This window comes from Tasmannia lanceolata, unplaced genomic scaffold (assembly GCF_043159265.1).
Source record: "Tasmannia lanceolata isolate RefF3 unplaced genomic scaffold, GAP_Taslan_0.1 ptg000015l, whole genome shotgun sequence".
Classification (NCBI taxonomy): Eukaryota; Viridiplantae; Streptophyta; class Magnoliopsida; order Canellales; family Winteraceae; genus Tasmannia; species Tasmannia lanceolata.
The window spans coordinates 1,947,608-1,968,687 of record NW_027518692.1 but is presented as its reverse complement, the minus strand read 5'-3'; the positions used below and the strand labels follow the sequence as shown (position 1 = coordinate 1,968,687).

At 38.1% G+C, this 21,080-nt stretch overlaps 2 protein-coding genes across 2 annotated transcripts; both read left to right on the top strand.

Annotated features, from left to right (window-relative positions):
• Nucleotides 1–1,169: 1,169 nt before the first annotated feature.
• On the top strand, nt 1,170–10,710 carry LOC143891581 (uncharacterized). The gene is made up of 2 exons (XM_077396077.1): nt 1,170–5,261; nt 10,371–10,710. The coding sequence occupies exon 1, from the start codon at nt 3,459–3,461 to the stop codon at nt 4,515–4,517; it is 1,059 nt and encodes a 352-aa protein (XP_077252192.1). The 5' UTR covers nt 1,170–3,458; the 3' UTR covers nt 4,518–5,261; nt 10,371–10,710.
• LOC143846625 (uncharacterized) lies at nt 9,049–10,399 on the top strand. The gene is made up of 3 exons (XM_077355113.1): nt 9,049–9,429; nt 9,588–10,053; nt 10,371–10,399. Exons 1-3 carry the CDS (start codon nt 9,049–9,051, stop codon nt 10,397–10,399), a joined length of 876 nt encoding a protein of 291 aa, XP_077211228.1.
• Nucleotides 10,711–21,080: the final 10,370 nt, after the last annotated feature.

Here is a 21,080-nt window from a genome sequence, read left to right as displayed (position 1 = left end):
CCATTTGTCTGAGCGAAGGCTTTTGCGCCCAAGCTAAAGGAAGTGTTCCCCCCCATGAGTCGAGGAGGACGAAAGTCGAATGCTCCGACCAATCGGTAGGGGAATTCTGGCCGCGGAATGAGGGTTTTTGAACAGAATGTGGTGGTGGGGGTTTTATGCGGGGGTGCAAATTCAAACCCTAATGCGAATTTATCTAATCTCTGCCTCTTTGAACTATGTACAGACTCCTCATAATCGTTCTCATCTTCATCGTCTTCTTCTTCCTCCCCTTCCTTGACGACTCGCTCAAAACCATTTTCTTCTTCTTCCTCCTCCTTCTCTTCTTCTTCTTCATAGTGGAAATTATTTTCTATGGGAGAGACGAAAGTGGGGATTCGGATGCGGAGTTTTGGGCGGTGAGAAGAAGGTAAGCTTTGATGGAAGTTTATAGGGTACGGGGGATACCTGGCATTGGCTTCGTTGTCATCAATGTTGTTTCTCCTTTGGATAGGGAAACAACGAAGAAGATCCGAAAATGAAAACCCTAGCTTTCGTTGCTCAAAAGCCTAATTTCTTTGGGTGAGACGATGGGTTCTTGGGTGATTTCGTCCTTTCATTTATTTTTTTCATTCTTCTTCGTTCTTTCTTTCTTCGATGACGCGGGTGTCCCTATCCCCTTCGGGAGTAGGACTATTCCCTATGGATGCACGCCTCTTTCACTCTATGGGGGACTTTCTGTCTGTCCCAAGCAACAAAGAGGGGAAAATATATCATGGGAAATGATATCCTGATGTGGACCGGGTCCCGGCCGAGGAATAATTGGGCATGTGGTAGTATAGGAAGGAAGTCTGTTTGTTTTAGTTTTCCTGCACACAGAATAAAGGTAGGGAAAACGGGCACTCTCAAGGGTTATGAAGGCTATGAGACACCTCAAGGCTTTGGATTGGCAAGATTAACTTCTATGAATATTTTACTTGGCCCCTGAGAGTTTATCTCATGACACACCGTAATATGGTGTTGACACATGGGCGAATTTCCTTCTACTTGGACGAGCTCCTACATGATATGATTCGGCGTGGACCACATCATTTTCAGGTGGCATTGGACTACTTCACCTTCATATGATGGTTTATGTACATTTTATGAGGCATGAGGGATGTAGTGAGGATACATGTATAAAGAGATGGTGTGTAGCATGTAGGTGTCAATTGCCACTTGCATGCCACCTCAGCCATTTAAGACAGCTGATGGGAGCTTCTAGACCCTTCCTGATTGCCTATAAATAGGCAAGAGGGGTTCTCTTCTGTGGACCTTTTTCTTTTTGGAGAAGAAAGAGAATAGATAATTCGGTTGGAGTTTCGGAGAGAGCTTGGCGCTCCAGGAGGGAAGAGCTTCTTCCTCCATGGCTAAGAGGTTGGAGTTTCCCTTTGTATAAGAGATTTTCATCTCTTGTTCATGCCATTGAATCCTCATTATGCAATTTTCAATTTCTTTGTAAATCAGTCCTGAAAATCTTTGATTTCCTCCTAGTTGTCTATTGTCTTTTCTCTTCTGCTGATGGAAATGAATGGAGTTCTTAAGGTTCTTGAAATACAAAGTTTTATTTTACATAATTTCCAGCCCTAGATCTAGGTTCCTCAATCCAACGTTTGCTGAATTAGATCCTTGCAATCCGGTTCCTCGGCGACACTAAGATTCTTCTTGACTAAATCCTACACCTATGTTGCTTCCGCTTCGTTGATTCACATCAAGTGGTATCAGAGCTTAGGGTGCTGGAATTTCCCAATTTTAGCCGATCTTGGAAGAAATCTGCAGAGGTCTTATGCAATTTATCAAGAACATCAAACAAGATTAAAAAGAGTGTGCCGATTTGTCATGTTACTCCTTTCTGGTTAAGAATTGCTGCTGGAATGCTTCTAAATTCGTGAGTTAGTGAACAATTTCTTCTCCCATTGCTATTTTTTGTAAGTGGAATTTTGTTCGTATAGCCTCTATCTTAAATTTTGAGATCTAAGAGTAGACCTGTTCCCAGAGAAAGAGCCGAATTCTACGCCATTGACGGTCTTGGTGAAGTTTCTTTAAGGAATTTGATCTTGTCTCTGCGCATGTGTAAGCACCTACAAATTTAGCTTGGATCTCAAAGTTGTTGGTTGTAATTGTATGCTCAGAGTATGTTCATAATTGTGTGAAATGCGACCTGTCTGAAGCTTCTTCCTAGTGTCTTCTTTCAGCTCTAATTTCAGACCTTAGTATTGATGGTTATCCATTCTTGGAGCTTTTATGCATGCCATGTGTTTGATTAAATGTGCCTGTTGAGAACCAGAAATTAGGTTGGTAGGTTTCATCATAAAACCCAAAGTTACCACCTCAACAGTAATTTTTTTAGCTGAGATAATAGCAATGTCTACATCCCTTAATACATGGATGCTCAAGACCGCTTAGCTACACTTTTTTTAGTTGGGAAGGAGTATTCCAATCAGCTATTCATCTTATCGGCTTGGGAAATACTGAACTAATCATTCTCAGTCCCATTGTTCTTACAAGTCTTCTCACCTTCCAAGACAAGTGGCAACCACTGCTTGCTATTGTCAATTCTCTTAAGCATTTGAAGCACGAACCACATGCGGTGTTATTTCTCTCTTGATCTTGCAATAGAACTTTATATTTTGAGAGCAAATTTTCATCAGCCGAACATCAAGAGGAAGTGATTCCGTGGTGTAAACCAGAGAATTTTGAATTGTCTCCATCACAATTTACAAGTTGGAAGGCATTAGTTCTACCATGGGCATGTACGAGATTGGGTTTATTTTTCCTTTGTCATCTTGAATCAGTTTGTCATAGTCCTTCCTTCCAGAGCATATTCATTATCATCCGTTGAAGACTCTGGAGGTTCAGAGCTAGATTCAGCTCTAGCTAGCTTGAGGTGTTTGCAAGTACCTTTCCCTATTGCAAACTACATAAGTGTCTCTGTTGGAATGAAGCTAGTTGAGTGTGTGGGACCAAAGATTAACTATGAATCACCTTTAAGCCGAGGGGTCAAGCTTCAGAATTTCAGAGGATGGATATGTTTAAGTGAACCTATTAGTGCTTTAACCAAGTTTAGAATTTTCTGAGGCTTCAGCCGCATCGTGAGCTACTATGGTGGTTGAGTGAAGAACTGAGAAGGCTTCAATATTATTTCTTGGAACATGAAATGGTTGGTTCAGTTATACCTGATCCAATCAAGGTCCATATTTTTCTTTCTTTAGTTTCTGGACTGAACATTCAGCTGAGAGTAATCATTGCCCATTGAAAATTGAGCTTCGACAAATCCTTCAACACTCTATACTGAATTTCATTTGCAAAGTGCAGCAAGACCTGCAAATCCTTTGAGAAGCAGCAGGTTACATATAGCAGATCGAGATCACTTGAAGTATACTCCATTTTGTTGTTCTGCTCTAACGAGTGCCTTTCCATTCGGACATTGAGGCAAGTACAAGATGCAGCATACAAGGCATGATATACATGAGATGAGGCACAAAATATTCTCCTCCAAGTGCACCATTAATGGTAAGGTTTGCTCATTGAGTATCGATGCCGGTAGTTGCGCCAATTTTATCTCGCGAGAAGTCGCAGGGAAGCTCTGTTTGACGCTCGAGCCACACCCCGAGCCATATGAGGTGGCCAGATTGATTAGGGACCATAGTGCATGGGTTACTGAGCGGGCTTACGTGCCATTTTCTATGGGAGTCAAATACCAAGATTCGGCGTGGTTCGATGTGGTGACGATGAACACTTGTCACGTGCTCTTGGGCCGACCTTGGCAATATGATCGAGGCGTATCTTATGATGGCAGGAAAAACACTTATTCCTTCTATATAGGGCAGCGAAGGTTGATACTTCTACCATCCAATGGAGAGAGTAGTTGCTTCAATGATTCTTCACTGCCAGCGAAGCCAAATCCTATACATTCGGTGCCTTCCAATATGATGATGACACATCCTGGGTCTGATGAGGAGATATTACCTTTGGCTGAGCATAATCTAGAGATGATGGATCATGAGGAGGGTATTGAGCAGAGGTCAGTGAATTCTAGTAAACCAGATGACGCTTGGGATGATTGTCGGTCTGAGTTGTCAGTTGTGGTAGAGGATTCGGATTCTATTGTGCAAGGTATCATGAAAACAGAGGAAGTAGAGAAAGTGTTGGAAGAACCTGCTTCACATGATGAATTCACTTTGGAGGATCATCATGAGTTGTTAGACTCAACAGAGCATAACCTAGACTATGATTTGTTGGGAGTTGAGGCTTCTTTTGTGGTTAGACATGGAAGGGTTTCCTTACCATTGCATGATGAGGTGCTTTATAAGCCTAGAACACATTATACTTCACAGGATAGAGATGGTAGCAGGACACCACTATATTTTAATTGGCGGTGGGAGGAAATTGATAAGAAGGAAAATGGCAACACTTTTAACGGGCCTCGAGGTGAGGGACTTGCACAGGAAAACTACGTGTTCGATCCAGGCATCAGTTGCACCATTTCCTTGGCCGCTTAGTGGAGGGATGACAACCTTGCTAGCCCAACAACTTGAGTTTGCGCCTCCTTCGACGATGGCATCGAGCTTGAGGACAAGCTCTTTTCTAAGAGGCGGGGGAGGGGGGGGGGTGTGTGTGGAGTTTGATGTGGACCGGGTCCCAGTCGAGGAATTATTGGGCACGTGGTAGTATATGTAGGAACTTAGTCTGTTTTTTAAGTTTTCCTGCACACAGAATAAAGGTAGGGAAAACGGGCACTCTCAAGGGTTATGAAGGCTATGAGACACCTCATGGCTTTGGATTGGCAAGATTAACGGCCATGATTACTTGGCGCCTGAGAGTTTATCTCATGACACACTGTAATATGGTGTTGACATATGGGCGAATTTCCTTCTACTTGGACGAGCTCCTACATAATATGATTGGGCGTGGACCACATCATTTTCAGGTGGCATTGGACTACTTCACCTTCATATGATGTTTTATGTATATTTTATGAGGCATGAGGGATGTAGTGAGGATACATGTATAAAGAGATGGTGTGTAGCATGTAGGTGTCCATTGCCACTTGCATGCCACCTCAGCCATTTAAGACAGCTGATGGGAGGTTCTAGACCCTTCCTGATTGCCTATAAACAGGCAAGAGGGGTTCTCTTGTGGGGACCTTTTTCTTTTTGGAGAAGGAAGAGAATAGAGAATTCGGTTGGAGTTTTGGAGAGAGCTTGGCGCTCTAGGAGAGGAGTTTCTTCCTCCATGGCTACGAGGTTGGAGTTTCCCTTTGTATAAGAGATTTTCATCTGTATTTTACATCTCTTGTTCTTGCCATTGAGTCCTCATAATGCAATTTTCAATTTCTTTGTAAATCAGTCCTGAAAATATTTGATTTCCTCGTAGTTTTCTATTGTCTTTTCTCTTCTGCTGATGGAAATGAATGGAGTTCTTAAGGTTCTTGAATTATAAAGTTTTATTTTACATAATTTCCAGCCCTAGATCTACGTTCCTTAGTCCAACGTTTGCTGAATTAGATCCCTGCAATCCAGTTCCTCGGCGACACTAAGATTCTTCTTGACTAAATCCTACACCTATGTTGCTTCTGCTTCGTTGATCCACATCATATCCCCCCTCTTTGACAGATAAAATCCTCCATTTAATGTTTTCTTTAAGTTTGAGAGGCAGAGAAAAACGTTAAAGGAGTGAATTTATCCTCAAGCAGTGAACCATTCACACAGAAACTGATTAGGGGGGGGGGGGGGGATTTTATCCATTTAGGGTGGGGGGAAATATCATTTGCCAAATATAATTAGGTATGGACGGATGAACTGGAGTGAATGAGGAAGAACACTGTAACCTGAGCATGGTTTCAAATTTCTGCGGATTTCGGTGGGGACCGAAAGCGAAATTGAAATTTGCTGAAATTCCAAATTTCGGAATTTCGATAATTTCGGTTTGACATTTTGAGAAAATATCATGTTTAAAAAAAAATGTTACAAAATTTCGGTCCGAAATTTTGGAAAGTCGGTCCGAAATTTCAAGAAGAAATACCAAATTTCGGCCCAAAATCTTGGATTTCGGTGGGGTCCGAAATCGGTACCGAAACCGAAATTTGAACCTTGAACCTGAGTCATCTTTTACGTTTTAGTTTCTTGAGATTTGAGATTTTACATGCTATGTGTGCGTGAAAAGTCCAGTATTTGTCAGAATGTACAGTGGGCCCCTTTGATAGGACAATGACTGTACCCTGTAAATCATCTCCGTAGGATGATACAAACCGTCAGCTAAGTCCAGTAAGTATTTTTTCAAAAAGTACAATGGGGCCCACTTCATAAAACAATCCAAACAGTTCACTTTCACTTGATGGGCAAGAACATAAATAAGATGCATACCATAAATCATCTCCTAGGATCATAATGTTAGAGTTAGTGCCCTAAAAGTCAATACATTTCGTATATCTTGTCATATTAAAATATTAATAAAGATTTTATTTCATGGCATCTAATGGGTAATATATGATTGAATATGTGTGATGTACTTGTGTTTGTCACATATTCGTCCTTAGGTAGCAAAGTAGGAATATCATGCTTAAGGATTCACAGATCCTAAGGAGCAGGGAGATATGCTATCCCGGTTCTTTGCAGACCTAAAAGGTTTCTGGTTGGGGTTGAGATTGGGCATCTCCTCCTGTACACAACCAGCACCAGTCTTGTCTACATGTACGTGTCGTGGAGTGGCTTATCTCAATCACTTGGGTAGTAGACCCTAAGCAAGAAGAGTGGGTGCGACAATACGGATTGTGCACTAAACAGGATCACACCAGAATAGCCTGTGGACAGGAGTTAGTAAGGTCATTCTGCCAGACAGGACCCTTTACATGTCCTTAGACCTGAGAGGTCATATTGGTCTATGGGTCCGCCTTTGATTCTTAGTCTATCTAACCGTGGTCCTTCTAGAGATCACTAGATGTTAGTACTAGAGTCATGGACAAACCCACGAGGCTGATAGTGATACCCGACATGGAATTCTCCGCCTCAACTATGGGAATATCATCTATAGTTTCGGTCAGAGCAGTAGGCCTATAAAATACCTTGGCCAAGCGGACTTGATAAATGGTTTATCAAATGTTTTATTAAAACATGTTTTTGAAATGATATTGCAAATGCATTTGCGGGCTCTAACTGTTTGACTGGAAGGTATACCACGAGTGGGCCCAGGAGGTAGTAGTTATCCACCCCCCGTAGAACTCAACTCAGTAGATGAAGAATGGAGAAAGGACTTGCACATATTAGATGTGATTATGGGTACGATGATTTCACGGTCATCTTCAGGGTTACGTCTCGATGGAGGCCACTGATCCAATGTGATTGTAGTTATTAATTACGGAGCAAAATCGCAGTGGGGCCCATTATTGGGTTCTGCAAGATCGACCGTTGGATCCCTGCAACGATCCCACTCACAACCCGAATGACCCAGTTATATCCTTTGGATAAGGGTTCGCATTTATTAGATTGCACGAACGGACTTGATTCGTCACATTTGATACGAGGAAAAAGATTTACGTAGTTCCTTTGGTGTATAAATGCTGTAGGACGCATTTGGAATATTCAAAGAGTTACTTATTAACTTAGGGGTATTTTGAGAATTAAAGAATATTATGGATGGAGCTTTTATCCCATTAAATGTGAGGAAATAAGTTTATTTAATTAGAAAGATTAAACAACAGCCTTATGGATTTGTTTTACTAAAACAGTCATATCTTTGTCATCTCTTGGCAAAAATGAGCATGTAAGTACTCCTTTCGAAGAACTTTTCAAGGGCTACAACTTCTTAGTTTATCGTTTTTCCAAATTCGTTCATCCTATGGTTCAAAAAGGAAGTCGAAATTTGGACAGCAGTTTTGTGGCCGGAATGCACTTGCATAGGGTGGGTGTTGGAACGTGCAAGCTGGTCTTGCCTTTCTCACCACTTGCCATTTTACCTCTTTACCGTTGCACTCTTGTTACTACTCTTGGAAGATTTACTTGATCTCTAAAATGGAAGATTGGGTAAATCTTATGGGATTTGATTGAGTAATTGTGGCATGACCGTTACATCTTCTTCTATATATTATTTCTAGACTTGTATTATTTTTCCCATAAATGAAAGAACAAAGGAGAGATCTCATCGTGGAGTAGGCACTGCCGAACCACGTAAATTGTTGTATTGTGTGATTGTCAATTTCTTCATGGTATCAAAGCGAGATCCATAGCCGCTACAACCTTTGCTCCCTCTCCATAGCCATATTTCTGTTGAAAGTGGGTTTCTGCAACTCTCAACAAACAACCTTATTTTTGTTCTAGAACCCTAACATAGCCCTCACCGTTGTCTGCTTTACACCAATCTCATCGTTGCCGTGAGGCGGATTTTGTTTTGCAAAACCACTTCAAAGTGGGTTTTTGCAACCCTCACAAAACCAGTTTTTGTTGCTTATCCCACAAAACTTCTGTTACATCCAGTTTTGTTTCTTCCACTAGCATTGTTGTCTCTTCAAGGTCCCTTGATTGTTGTAACAAATTTCAACAAGAGAAACAGTAAAAAGTCTTGGCTAAGGTTACTTTATTATCTCAAGTCATTTTATCTCTCTGAACGAGGCAAGATTTTTTTTTTCAACCCTCTCTTTCATCAATCCTTTTTAAATTCATTAATTTATTCCCATCATTACAACCCCATTAATTTATTTCCACCACAATTTCTGCCCAAGGCAGTTGCAAGCCATTAATTCATGCCCCTCTTTATTTGATAATTATACCCTCAATTTTCATCTTTAGCTCCCCACTTTAACCGAGGCTTCTCACTGGTGTAAGTTTATCAAGACTCTTGGGCAGACTTGTATTGTCAGATGATCGGTGGCGCAACAATACTTTTTGAAAGGCTCGAGTTACAAGAAGAGTGTATCTTGCCGCCAACTTCTAAAGGACCTTTTACCAAGTGGAGGCTTTGGTGCTCTTAGAGGGTGTCTTCTTCTGACGCATCGTTATTGGTACATTCGCTCCTTTATTCTTGTTAAATTTGTGAATCATGGGTGATAAATCCAAGGGTAAAAATATTGTTCATGAATATGAACATAATACTGGGATAAAACTTACCTTGGTTCCCCTCAATGGGCTAAACTATGTGTCTTGGTCTAGAACCGCGTCGTTAGCCCTTGGTGGGAGATCAAAATTAGACTACATAAATGGGAAGAAGGAAATTCCCAAAATCACTGATCCTAATTTTGATGATCGGCAAACCAATGATCAATTAGTTATGTCTTGGATCTTAAATTCTATGGAGCCAGCTATAGCCGAAATTTTCACACAATCAGAAAATGCTAAAGAGCTTTGGGCTGCCATTAAGGAGAATTATGGGCACCAAGATAATTTTGCAAGAATATTTCAGCTAAAACAAGAAATCTCTAAAGTTAATCAAGAAAATAAGAAAATAAGACTATAACTGAACTTCTTGCCACATTAAAACCTATGTGGGATGAATTGAATAATCTCGCCGAGTTAAAAAAGAGAGCCGAACAAGAGAAAAATTTTCAATTGTTGCATGCTTTAAAACCTGAATATGAGCAGGTTAGGAGCCAAGTTATTCTTTCTTCTGAACTGCCAAGTTTGTCTAATGTTTGTGCCACCTTAATGAGAGAAGAAACTCAAAAAAAAATTATGAGTGTTGAAACAAAGTATGAACCTGAAGGAAGTGAAAAATCTGCTTTTGTTTCAACTAAGCCAAACTTTAAACATATCAAAAGAGCTAGAAATAATGTCTCTGGAAAGGGAAAATATGATGGAAATAGTGTACGTGAAAACAGTCAAGCCAACAGACATTCTCTACGATGTAATCATTGTGGCAAAACAAATCACACTATTGATAGATGTTGGCAGAAGTATCCTCACTTAAGACCCAGTCACAATAGAAAAGGTGGAACTTCATCTGCTCAGACCGCTGATACTCAAATTACTATTGAAAAGTTCGCCCAACTTCTTCAACAATTTGCTAAAAATGGCTCTTCTTCCACACAGGATGCTACTCGTGACACAGGTAATCTCTGTGCTCTCTAATCAAGTCTTTCTTCTAATGACGGTGGTTGGATTATTGATTTAGGGGCTACAGACCATATGATCGGAAATAAAAACACTTTAACCTCTTATCATGATGTATCTAATAAAACCCCTGTCTCAATTGCAAATGGTTCTCTTGTTCCGGTTACAGGAGTAGGAAGAACTAACTTCTTTTCAGAAAATGCCAACTCTGATGTTCTTTTTATGCCCTCATTTCCTTCAAGTCTTCTATCTGTTAGCAAACTCACCCAAAACCTGAATTGTAATGTTATTTTTCTCCATCTAATTTCTTTTCAGGATCGGGTCACAGGGAAGATGATTGGTGAAGGAAAAATATCTCGAGGGTTGTACTACCTGGATCAGAAAAATAAAGCTTTGGTGGCTAATAATGTTGATCTGAGTAGGACTTGGCATTCTCGTCTTGGCCATCCTGCTAATAAGGTTTTACATTGCTTAAAACCAGAATTACCTTTAGTGTTTAATGATTGTGATGTGTGTCATTTCTCTAAGCAGCCAAGCTTTCCATTTCAGTCCTCTGAAAATAAGGCTGAAAAACCTTTTGACTTGATTCACTCTAATGTGTGGGGACTGGCCCCTCTTGAGTTATATAATGGTCTAAGATATTTTATGTTGTTTATTGATGATTTCTCACGAATGACATGGATTTTTCTACTCAAATTTAAAAGTAAGGCTTTTGAAAAATTTGAAGAGTTTTCAAACCAAGTTAAAACTCAATATAATGCTAATATCAAGATTTTACATTCCGATAACGGAACCGAGTATAAAAATAAAACTTTTTCAAAATATCTCTTAGATCAAGGTATTTTTCATCAAACCTCATGCATCTCCACACCTCAACAGAATGGTGTCTGAGAGGAAAAACAGACACCTGTTAGAAGTTGCTCGATCGATTAGGTTTGAGAAGAATGTTCCCAAAAGTTTTTGGTTTGAAGCCATTCTCACTTCATGTTATTTGATTAATAGGCTCCAGTGGACCTCGATCCAAGAGAGGTGGGGGACGAGCGCCCAAAAGTCTCTAGATTATCCACGTGAAGGAGAGCTTTACCAAGGAACTCTAAAAAAAGTGTCTCTCACAGCATGAGTGGCGATGTAAAGTGAGATACCTCTCGATTCGGGGACTAGCCCGGATTCGAGACGTACCTTAAACAAAGAAGAGTCGCCATCCAAGGAAGTAGGCCCTGGATCCCGTACTATGCTCTGTTGCAATGGATAACCAGAGATATAAAAGGTTCGTGCCTGGTTACGAATTTGGAAGGTCTGAAGAGCACCTCATCCGCCTAAGTGCAAGCATCTGGTCTCTTATGCCATTTATTTATTAATTTTGAAGAGTTTTAAGTGAAAATCATGTGAAATGGGAACATATATTTCCGAGAAGATGTCTACCTAATCATGCATGTCTCGGAGATGAATAATAAGCACACACAAAATAAACGAAAGAAGTGTCACCTAAGAGCAGCTAGGTTATGAGTGTCATGCCTAAATGATGTCTAAGTTCTGGTGTGCGAACACATGCATGCTACAGCTAAAGGTATAAGGTCTGCACAAGATATAACAAATACGATAAGCTAAAAAGATAAATGAGCTACATCTAAGCATATGATCAAGGTAAATAAGAAGGTAAATGCTAACATGCGAATAAGTAAAGAAATGATCACACATTATCATAATCCTATGCAAGAAATCATAATCAATACAAACACAAACATTAAAGTACTAACAATAAACCCTAAGACTCTAATGCCTAAACCCGAGTCTTTGGATGATCTGATGTTCATCCAAAGAAGCCTACGTATCCCTGCCTCTACAAGAATCAGAGTCACATAGTTCTTCGCACCTATTCTAAGCTATGATGCCTAAGACATCTAGACCTCTATCCTAGACTCGACCTAAAAGACTGGACTAGTTATTAAAGGTTCTTGTGCGATTATTTAAATTCTAGTGGATTGTGGATTTTAGGACACCCTATATGCCCTAACTAAATGCAGGTTAGCCCTAAGCTAGTGCAGGTGGTTCCTACAACCTATGTGTAACTAGGCTGTGTCCTAAGGAAAATAATGTGATCACTATCGCATCCTAGACCTAGTCATCAGTCGGCGATGTGAATCGCCAACTAATCGAACGGAGGCGTAATCTACTCCTAGCTAGAACATACTCCTAACTCTAGAACAAACACAACCAAGACAGACTCCTAACTCTAAAACAACTCAAATAAATAGGATAGACTCCTAACTCCAGGGGAAGATCTTTTTAAAAAGGTTTTGAAGAATTTTTGTATTTTTGGAAGGTTTGAAATGTTTATTTTGAAAGGTTTGACTGAACTTGGGATAAGAATCCCAAGCTGCCTACGTACCTTGTGGAAAGGGATCAAGCCAACGTAGTTTGGAAACATAACTTCCTAGCTATTCCTAATGACTCGAGATTTTTGATATGTTTTGGATTTTTCAGATATTTTGATATTTTGAAGAGTTTCAATATTTTTAGAATTTTAAAGGATTCTCCCTTCTAGCCAAAAGGGAAACAAAGAGACAATCAGAAGGTGAAGAACACTACTGTGATCCATAGCCTGGAGAAGGGTTAGATGAAAAGACAGAACCCTTTTAGCCTAAGGGTTGTCCTAAACAAGCAAATCAGTATCTCAAATAGATGATAGAATGGAAGGAATCCCAAGAAGGTGTGAAAACCTAAGAAGACTGAGTTAGACCCTAAGAAAAGGGAGAAGAACTAAATCAGAAATGAAGTCTTGCACTGCTCTTCTCTGAAAGAGTGTGTAGATGAGACAAGGTCTGTCTCTCAAATAAAAATGGACATTAAGATCAATGAGACATAGACTGTCTCCTAAAAGAGAAGAACCGACAAGAGAATGGGACTGGGGTGAGTCTCTTAAATGAGAATGATCATCTAATGAGACACTGAATGTCTCCTATGGAAGGCTCCAAGTAACCCTATTCATTGCCCCTGCAATGATAAATAGGGTCAAGGCAACTATAAGACTAGGTTAGTCTTTATCCTAAAGGCATGTTCTACTTGAGACTTGGATTGTCTCCTATGTATGACTCACTAATGAGATAAAGCCTATCTCCAAATGGTATGACATTTTACTAAGACATAGCTTGTCTCCTAAAGGATATGACTTTATATGAGACAAAGCATGTCTCTTTAAAGAGGTGGGCTCTCTGATGAGACAAAGCCTGTCTCTTTAAAAGGGTGGGCTCTCTGATGAGACAACGTCTGTCTCTAAAAGGTTTGACTTTCATGCTGGGACATAGCTCGTCTTCCTAAAAAGGCTCTAGATGACTCTTTCATTGCCCTTGCAATGAATAGGGGAACATAATGTCTTAAGGGATACACATCTAAAAGACTAGGCAAGTCTTTTAAATAAAAGAGGGGAGTGCTACTTGGACTGAGCAAGTCCCCTAATGATGGGCTTGGGCTAGCGCCGTCATCGCCCTGAAATTTCTTTCTAGAGCACTACAACCAATCTCTATAAGTGGATCCTTTAGCAAAAATCTATCTCAAAATTGTCTAGATAATCAAATCAAGGATTGATAAAAGTCAATAACCCATCAGTAAAAAAAAATATTCGGACCAGCGCAAAGTTAACTTTGGTCATTTAAAATGTTATTGAAGAATGTTGTCATTGCATCATAATGATTTTGATTCATCTTTTAGCTGAGACAAAATAATATTCAATAATTTAGAAGCAAGTATTAACATGAGATGCACAAGGTATCACAAAAAAAATTACTGTAAGCTCATCCCAATTTGTATTGTTATGTGAACTTCATAATTCTAGTTTTATGTATGAAAATACTTTAGCTCAAAATAAGACAATAATCATATGAACATGAAAACTCAGAATAGTGCATTGCTACCAAGAAACTGTCGATGGAATCAATTGAAAAGAATGGGGCAAGAAAAACTATGCTATTTAATTTTCATACAATCTGCGCTAATATTCACTCCAACAGAAATGACAAGGATATGGCTAATCAATTAACCCCATTCTTCAATTAATGACATTAATGCTACATTAGTTCATTAGTTACACCTATTCATTCCATGATTATTCAAAAGACAACGAAAGGAATATATCAGAGAATTCGAAATGTTCTATTATACTTATTCATGCCAGGACCATCTAAAAGCCATCCAATTACTAATGAATTATGATTATGTAACTTAAAAGTATCTAAACAAGACAAGATCCTATAACCCCTGATAATATCAACAGCCGTGCCAACAGTGTAAGCATAACAGAACATATATCGAAAGTATTTATACTTCCGAAATTTATGAAATCAAGTGCTTGTGCTAAAACTTAAAAATTCATATAATTATGAGATTAATAATGAAACATGCACCTGATATCTGAATTATCACATCTATTGAATGGCACTACTAGCATATATGCAAAATGGCCTCACAGGTTAATTATTGAACCATAAAACGAATTACTGACAACATCTCAAGGATGTAATAATACTATCCAACAGAACATTATGACATGTGTGGATGAATCACAAATTGTATCCCATACAAACTGACACTCATAGAAACTCACAATCTGTCAGTTATAAGTTTAATAAACTCAGGGACCTGATCATTAAATTCTAAAATAGTAATCATAAAGAAATTATATTCACACATCTTCATTCTAGTACCTATACCAACCTGTTTGTCTTTTGGCAGTAAATATAGATAGCAGGGCTAAAAAGAAATATAAATTCAACCAATGAATACTCCACTTTCTGTATTCACTTTCATTTTAGATAAATCCATCCAACACATCACTGAAATCCCATATATGACAGTAGTTTTCTGAATTTTTTCTACAACTATTCATAAAATTTCAGATATCAAATTCATATATTATGCGTAATGTCATCTCTTAAACATAGCATTCAAAATTTTCATTAGAGACCCCTTCATAAAAACCAAAGAGCCAAACCTAAAGAACAGTTAAAATCTATCTAACAAGTTATGGAAAGAAGTGAAGGTGGTGAAACTTTTTGTAAGGGTGATCAGGATTCACAGCATGACAACTTTAAATCGAAAGGAAATATGGTGAGTATGGGGTGATTAGCAGCTCAATTTGACGAGGGTAATATGGGCTTGTTGCAGGGCATACGATGGTGTAGATCAAACAGACAAAATAATTTATTTTTTTTACCAACAAGAGGTGACTGGAAAAGGGTCTGATAATCTGCACCAAGGAATAATAATGGAAAGAAATGAAGTTTGGATATTGAAATGGTAGGGGAATGAAGTCTGGAAAATGAGAAAACCAATTAAGATCTTTATGATTTCAGATCTTACAAAGTGTTGAAGATAGTGGAAGAGATGGGGATAAGTGATGAGAGTGCCAGAAATTGGCTAGAAATTGGAGCTTGAGAGAAACAACGGCACAAACCACTTTCTTCTTCTACTCCTTCTTAACCTTTCAACAACCAAATCTTAGATCTCAAATCTCCTTCTACATCCCTTTCTTCTTTTTCTCTATGAAACCCTCTATAAAATTCCATAATCTCTTTTTGCTTCTTCTTCCTCTTCTTCTTTTTTTTAGACCAAACACTCATAAACAGAACAAACATTTTGACCTTATCAATACCATCAACAGATTACTGAAGTGTCAACCGAACTGCCAGTATCTTCATTTTAAGCTAATGATAAGAAAAAGAGATTCCTTCTCGAATTTTCGATTAAAAGCATATATTAAGAGCCAAAATTATAATCAGAATTGTTAATATAGCTCTTAAACTTATATGTGTATATATATATTACACACAAGCACGTACAAACTAAAATTGCATAGGGTAAGAATAACAGAAAAAAATCAAACCAAAATCAGGAGATACCAAACACAGCAAGACAAATTAAATACAAAAAAAAAAAAAAACCTCTTTCCTTTGAAGATAATATGAAAGCTAAAGTAACAAACTACATCATTACCCCAATATTCAAACAATTCTCAAGAGCTTATTTATACTAAATTTTTAAAGATCTAAACTATCAAATTCATCACTCTGTACATAACCTTTATTCACCACAACAGATTACTTTGCTCTACAACTATTGTTCTTATGATCTTAAATACCCCTCCTATCTTACATAGATATTTATATTTTATAAAGAACACAAGAACATTTTATCATGATTCCAGGCACTACACCTCAATATCTCAAAAATCAAACGGCACATAAACAATGATCAAACACCTATATAATTATCCTTGGAATCAAATTTCAAACTAAAAATAAATAAATGATCAGATGCTACAAATGAGACGTAAATCCACAGAATCATTATAGGCATTAGGCGAAGGTGAAAATATTTATAGGATAGATTCACTTAATTTCCCTCGTTTCAGGCCAAAGTATTTGTAAAAACTTACGAGATTTAACTAAATCAAGTAATTCCTACAGACTACTGATATTAATTTTTCTTTAAAGTTTTAAAAATAGAAGATAAAAAAATGAAGAATTTAAAGCTAGAAAATTGCAAAATTTGAAATCATAAATCCTGATCTGAAGTTCTATAACCTGAACTTGAAATTACAGATAAAGAATCTAAAATTTGATGACCTTAAGCTAAGGTTACAAAAGCTAAAAATAAAAATAGAGTTCTTCATAGAGAAACACATAGGGATCAAAACAATTCATAAACCAAATTACTAATAAACTAAACATGATTGACACTTGCAACATAAACTAAAAATAAATATAAACAATTTACCTGTGCTGGATCGGAGTAGTGTAAAAAATCAAAGCTGATAACCAGAATTTGCAAAGACAATTCACAGAGAATGAAATTTTCCTTCTGCTTTGAGATAAAGACAACGGATCTTCCAAACAACTATACAGATCTAAGAAATATAGGTAATGAAAAGTAGATGTAAGGTTTAGGTATCAAGCAATGAGAATCCAAAGGTTCTAAGGCTAGAATGAAGAACAGAGTAAGACAAATAGTGTAAACAAGAACAAAGTCCGACCAAAATTTACCAGAGATTGGCCGGAATCCGATTAGATTTGTCGGAAAAGATGAAGCAAGGGTTAGGCTTTCTGATATTTGGGTTTTTCTCTCTTAGCTCTCTCTCTCTCTCTAATTAGGAGGAAAATCTTGATTAATTAAAAATGAGGGCTTAAAGTGATATTTATAGGAAGATTAGGGAAATGATATTGGCACAACTAGTTTTGATAGGCGCGCGGTTGACGAAAAAGATGATGGGCGCACATTGAAATCGTGTCCCATTCAGACCACGATCTGCACCGCTCAGGATAAATTCAACCCCCTTTTTTGTATTTGCACTACGACGTTGCTTCACTCGTTCGCTAGGCAAACGTTCTCGGATTTCGACGAAATTTTGCAGGGACCTTGGTGGGACCCTAAGCTAGATTGGGGTGAAATTTGGGGTCCTAAATCACTAATTTGATGAGGTTTTACGTAAACTTGGAGGTTTAGGGCACGGTCAAAATGGGGTGTCTACAGCTCCCAAGTAAGATTCTTGGAAATAAGTCTCCACTTGAAATTTTGAAAGGCAAAAAGATTGATTTATCTCATTTATGTATTTTTGGATCTATTTGCTTTGTTTATAATAATTCTCGACTAAGAGATAAATTGGATCCGTGTGCCATTAAATGTGTTTTCTTAGGGTATTCATCTACAAAAAAGGGGTACAAGTATTACGATACAAAAAGTATGTTAGCCCAAGGGTTCAACAAGTACTCTCATTGACATGTTTTGATGATTAACAAACTCAATTTGATATAAAAAGGTTTTATGTACTAATGATTTTCATTGGCTAAGTTATTGTGTTCATAGCTTTAGTACATTCAAGCTCAAAGTGAGATCAAATACTTGAAGAAGGCATCATTAACACAATGACGAATCAAGCAAGTCAAGACCAACACAAAGCAAGACAAGGTCATTCAAGAACAAGGTTGAATTCAAGCTCTACAAGGATGGAATCAACTCAAAAGCTCAAGCAAGGCTCAAGCATCAAAGGAGTTGATTGAAGACAAGTCAAAGCTTCTACAAAGTGCCAACAAGAGTGAAGACCAAGCAAATTTAGAATGTATATGGTTCATCATGTATAGTCAAGGTCAAAGGCACAAAAGGGAGTTAAAATCAACCTAAAATCGAACTTAAATGGTTAGTGAATGTTCATAGTGGTGTCCCAACATAGTTGGACCCTCATGACATTCCATTTATCTTGATAAAATAGAGTTCCAAAAGCCCAAACCAAAACAGCAACAAAAACAGGAATCATATGCTGTTTTTAGGCTTCTCGGAGCTCCGAGCTCGGAACTCCGAGAAAATTCTCGGAGCTCTGAGAATCGTTCCAGGTTTAAAAAATAAGGGATTATGGTCCACTCGGAGCTCCGAGCCTGGACTCCGAGAAGACCGTTGGGGAGCTTAAAAAAGGCATATCTTTCCCCCCTCTATATATATATATATATATATGTACCTTGGGACTCTTGGGAACCTATCTAAGGAGTTTACCTAATATTCTAAGTGCTTTCAATAGCATTTACACTTAATTTTCTTAAGATTTTCACTCTCCCTCTCTCTCTTGTGCCTTGAACTTAGTTTATACTTGAGAGACTTGAGGGTTTTCATTTGTTGATCTTTTTATTGTGAGATTGAGTGAGCTTTACATGTAATTAGCCTCTCTAGAGGCAAGCAAGCTAAACCCTTTTCCCTTCTTTGTATTTGGCACAAAGGGCGCCATAGAAGACCCTTGGAGAGCGAAGCTCAGTTTGTACAAGGCGAAAGGAATGCCGTATTTAAGTTCCTTGGAGAAGATAGTGGAAACCTTAAGGAGCCAAACATGAGAAGAGTGGAGTAGGTCTGTGGTTAAGACCGGACCACTATAAAAATCCTTGTGTCAATCCTCTTTGTCTCTTCATTCATTCTCTTGTGGTAAGCTCTTTACTTTTGTCTTGAATCTTAATATTGATTTTCTAATCAATCTAAAACTAGTGAAACAAAGTTTTCAAAATCCTTAAAATTTTAAAAGAAACCCAGTTCACCCCCTCTTAGGTTGGTAAGTGGAATTTCACTTGGTATGAGAGCTTAGGCTTTTACATAGGATTTTTCTTTGAAAACCTACAAGGGAAGATCCAAATGGCAACCTTTTCTCATAGCAATGAGGGGCAATCCACTACTAGATCATTGGATGAATGTAAGACATTTAAATTTGATTATTTAGATTATTGCAGATGGTTTTGATATTTGCTTTGCTAGCCTTGCACGCATGTGAAGTTTGCTTTGCAGGTGTACGTCACTGTCACACCCTTAAGCCTTGTGTTGTGAATATGTATGTGTATGTGTGTGGCTTGGGGGTGTGACAGAAAAGTGGTATCAGAGCCTAGGCTTTAGGTCCTATGTGTTAGAAATTTGAGAAGTGATCATTGACTAGAAAATTTTGATGTTAGAATTAAGAAAGTTCTTAGCAAATTTTGAGAGAATGATTTGAGACCTTTTGAGACCTAAGGTGTCATTGAGGACTTTGTAAACCAATGAGATTATGGATTCAATTTTTATGCATAATGAGAACTCAAGCTTGTAACCATCTACGCAGTAACAGGTTAACCAAATAATTTAGATATTTGAAGAAATCATCTTTTGATTTTGAGAACTTTCGACTATTAATTATGAATGGAGATGATAACACCAAGAACTAGAAAAATATTGGATTTGATTCAGTACATTGCGAGAGATTAGACAGACGATTATGAAAGTTATTAAGAACTAGTCTATTAACTCAGAGATTTGGAAGAACCAATTGTGACAAGTAAGCTAATAAGTCCTTGTTTGAATCCGACAACTATCACAATTCAGCCTGATGACCGTGTAAGCGGTGATAAAGAATTGTTTATTTATACGGATAAGAAAATATTGAAAATATGACAGTATATAAAATGGGAAGTGTTTATTTGAACATGAGTAAATTGACTAATTATCAGTGAAGGATTTTATATAAGATTGAAAATATTGATTTTGAGACAATTATCGATTAAATTTGAAAGATTTATCATTGATGATGAATATTTGCGAGGATGGCATGATGGGCTTGTGTGTACCGAGGATGCTTGGTTGCACATGAGTTAGTTGTGCTATTAGAGAACACACGATAGACTCGCGTGCACCAGAGATGCTTGGTTCAACATGTGGGTTAGTCGTGTTGGAATGAGATGATATGGTATGATAAGTTTGCATGCACCGGGAACGCTTGGTTCAGCATGTGAATTTATTGTACTTGTGTGAGATAGCATAGTCTGTCATAAGAATTTAGAGCCTTCGGTCTTGCATGTGAGTTAGCTGTGTTGGTATGGGATATCATGGTGAGCTTGCATGAATCTAGAGTGCTTAGTTCGACATGAGAATTTGTTAGTTATGGGATAGGACAATATAGTCGGCTCATTTGAACTAGGGGCATGTTGGTTTAGCATATAAGTTAACCACGCTGGTATGGGACGGTGTGGTGAGTTGTGTGCACTAGAAGCCCTTAGTTGAATTTGTGATTCAGCATATTGGTTTGAGAAGATAAGATTGGTTCAAGTGTTCTGAGACAAAGTTAGAGAATGAGAATGAGTTATGAATTTGACTTTTGTGACAGGCACCGTTTGATTTTGCTCTATGATTATCCTCCTTGATTGAGAATCTGATTGATTTGCCCTATCTTGAGCGCATCCTAGCTAAGATATGATTGATTGTTCATCACCGATCCAATATGAATTCTATATCTTTCCTTGCATTTGCTACCATGCGTGGTAAAGTTTCGATTGCTTTCTTATAAACTTCTTTAATCGACTAATCAAGGATTATTAGTGTGGCATCTGAATCAATTCTGTGGAAAATTTGCCTTTGAAATTAAGGAAACCGAATCCAGTTCTCATTTGATATTATGTGTGCTATTGTAAATTGAATCTGACCCTAAACTTTGTTTGGACCTCAAATCATTAATTGAGGAGATAAATTAGTACT

Excerpts from the sequence above, each read along its gene's own strand:
- LOC143891581 (XM_077396077.1), top strand. The coding sequence starts at position 3,459 with ATGCAGCATACAAGGCATGATATACATGAGATGAGGCACAAAATATTC.
- LOC143846625 (XM_077355113.1), top strand. The coding sequence starts at position 9,049 with ATGGGTGATAAATCCAAGGGTAAAAATATTGTTCATGAATATGAACAT. Across the intron at positions 9,430-9,587 it reads TAAAACAAGAAATCTCTAAA|GTTAGGAGCCAAGTTATTCT; the intron begins GTTAATCAAGAA and ends GAATATGAGCAG. Across the intron at positions 10,054-10,370 it reads GGATGCTACTCGTGACACAG|GATCGGGTCACAGGGAAGAT; the intron begins GTAATCTCTGTG and ends ATTTCTTTTCAG.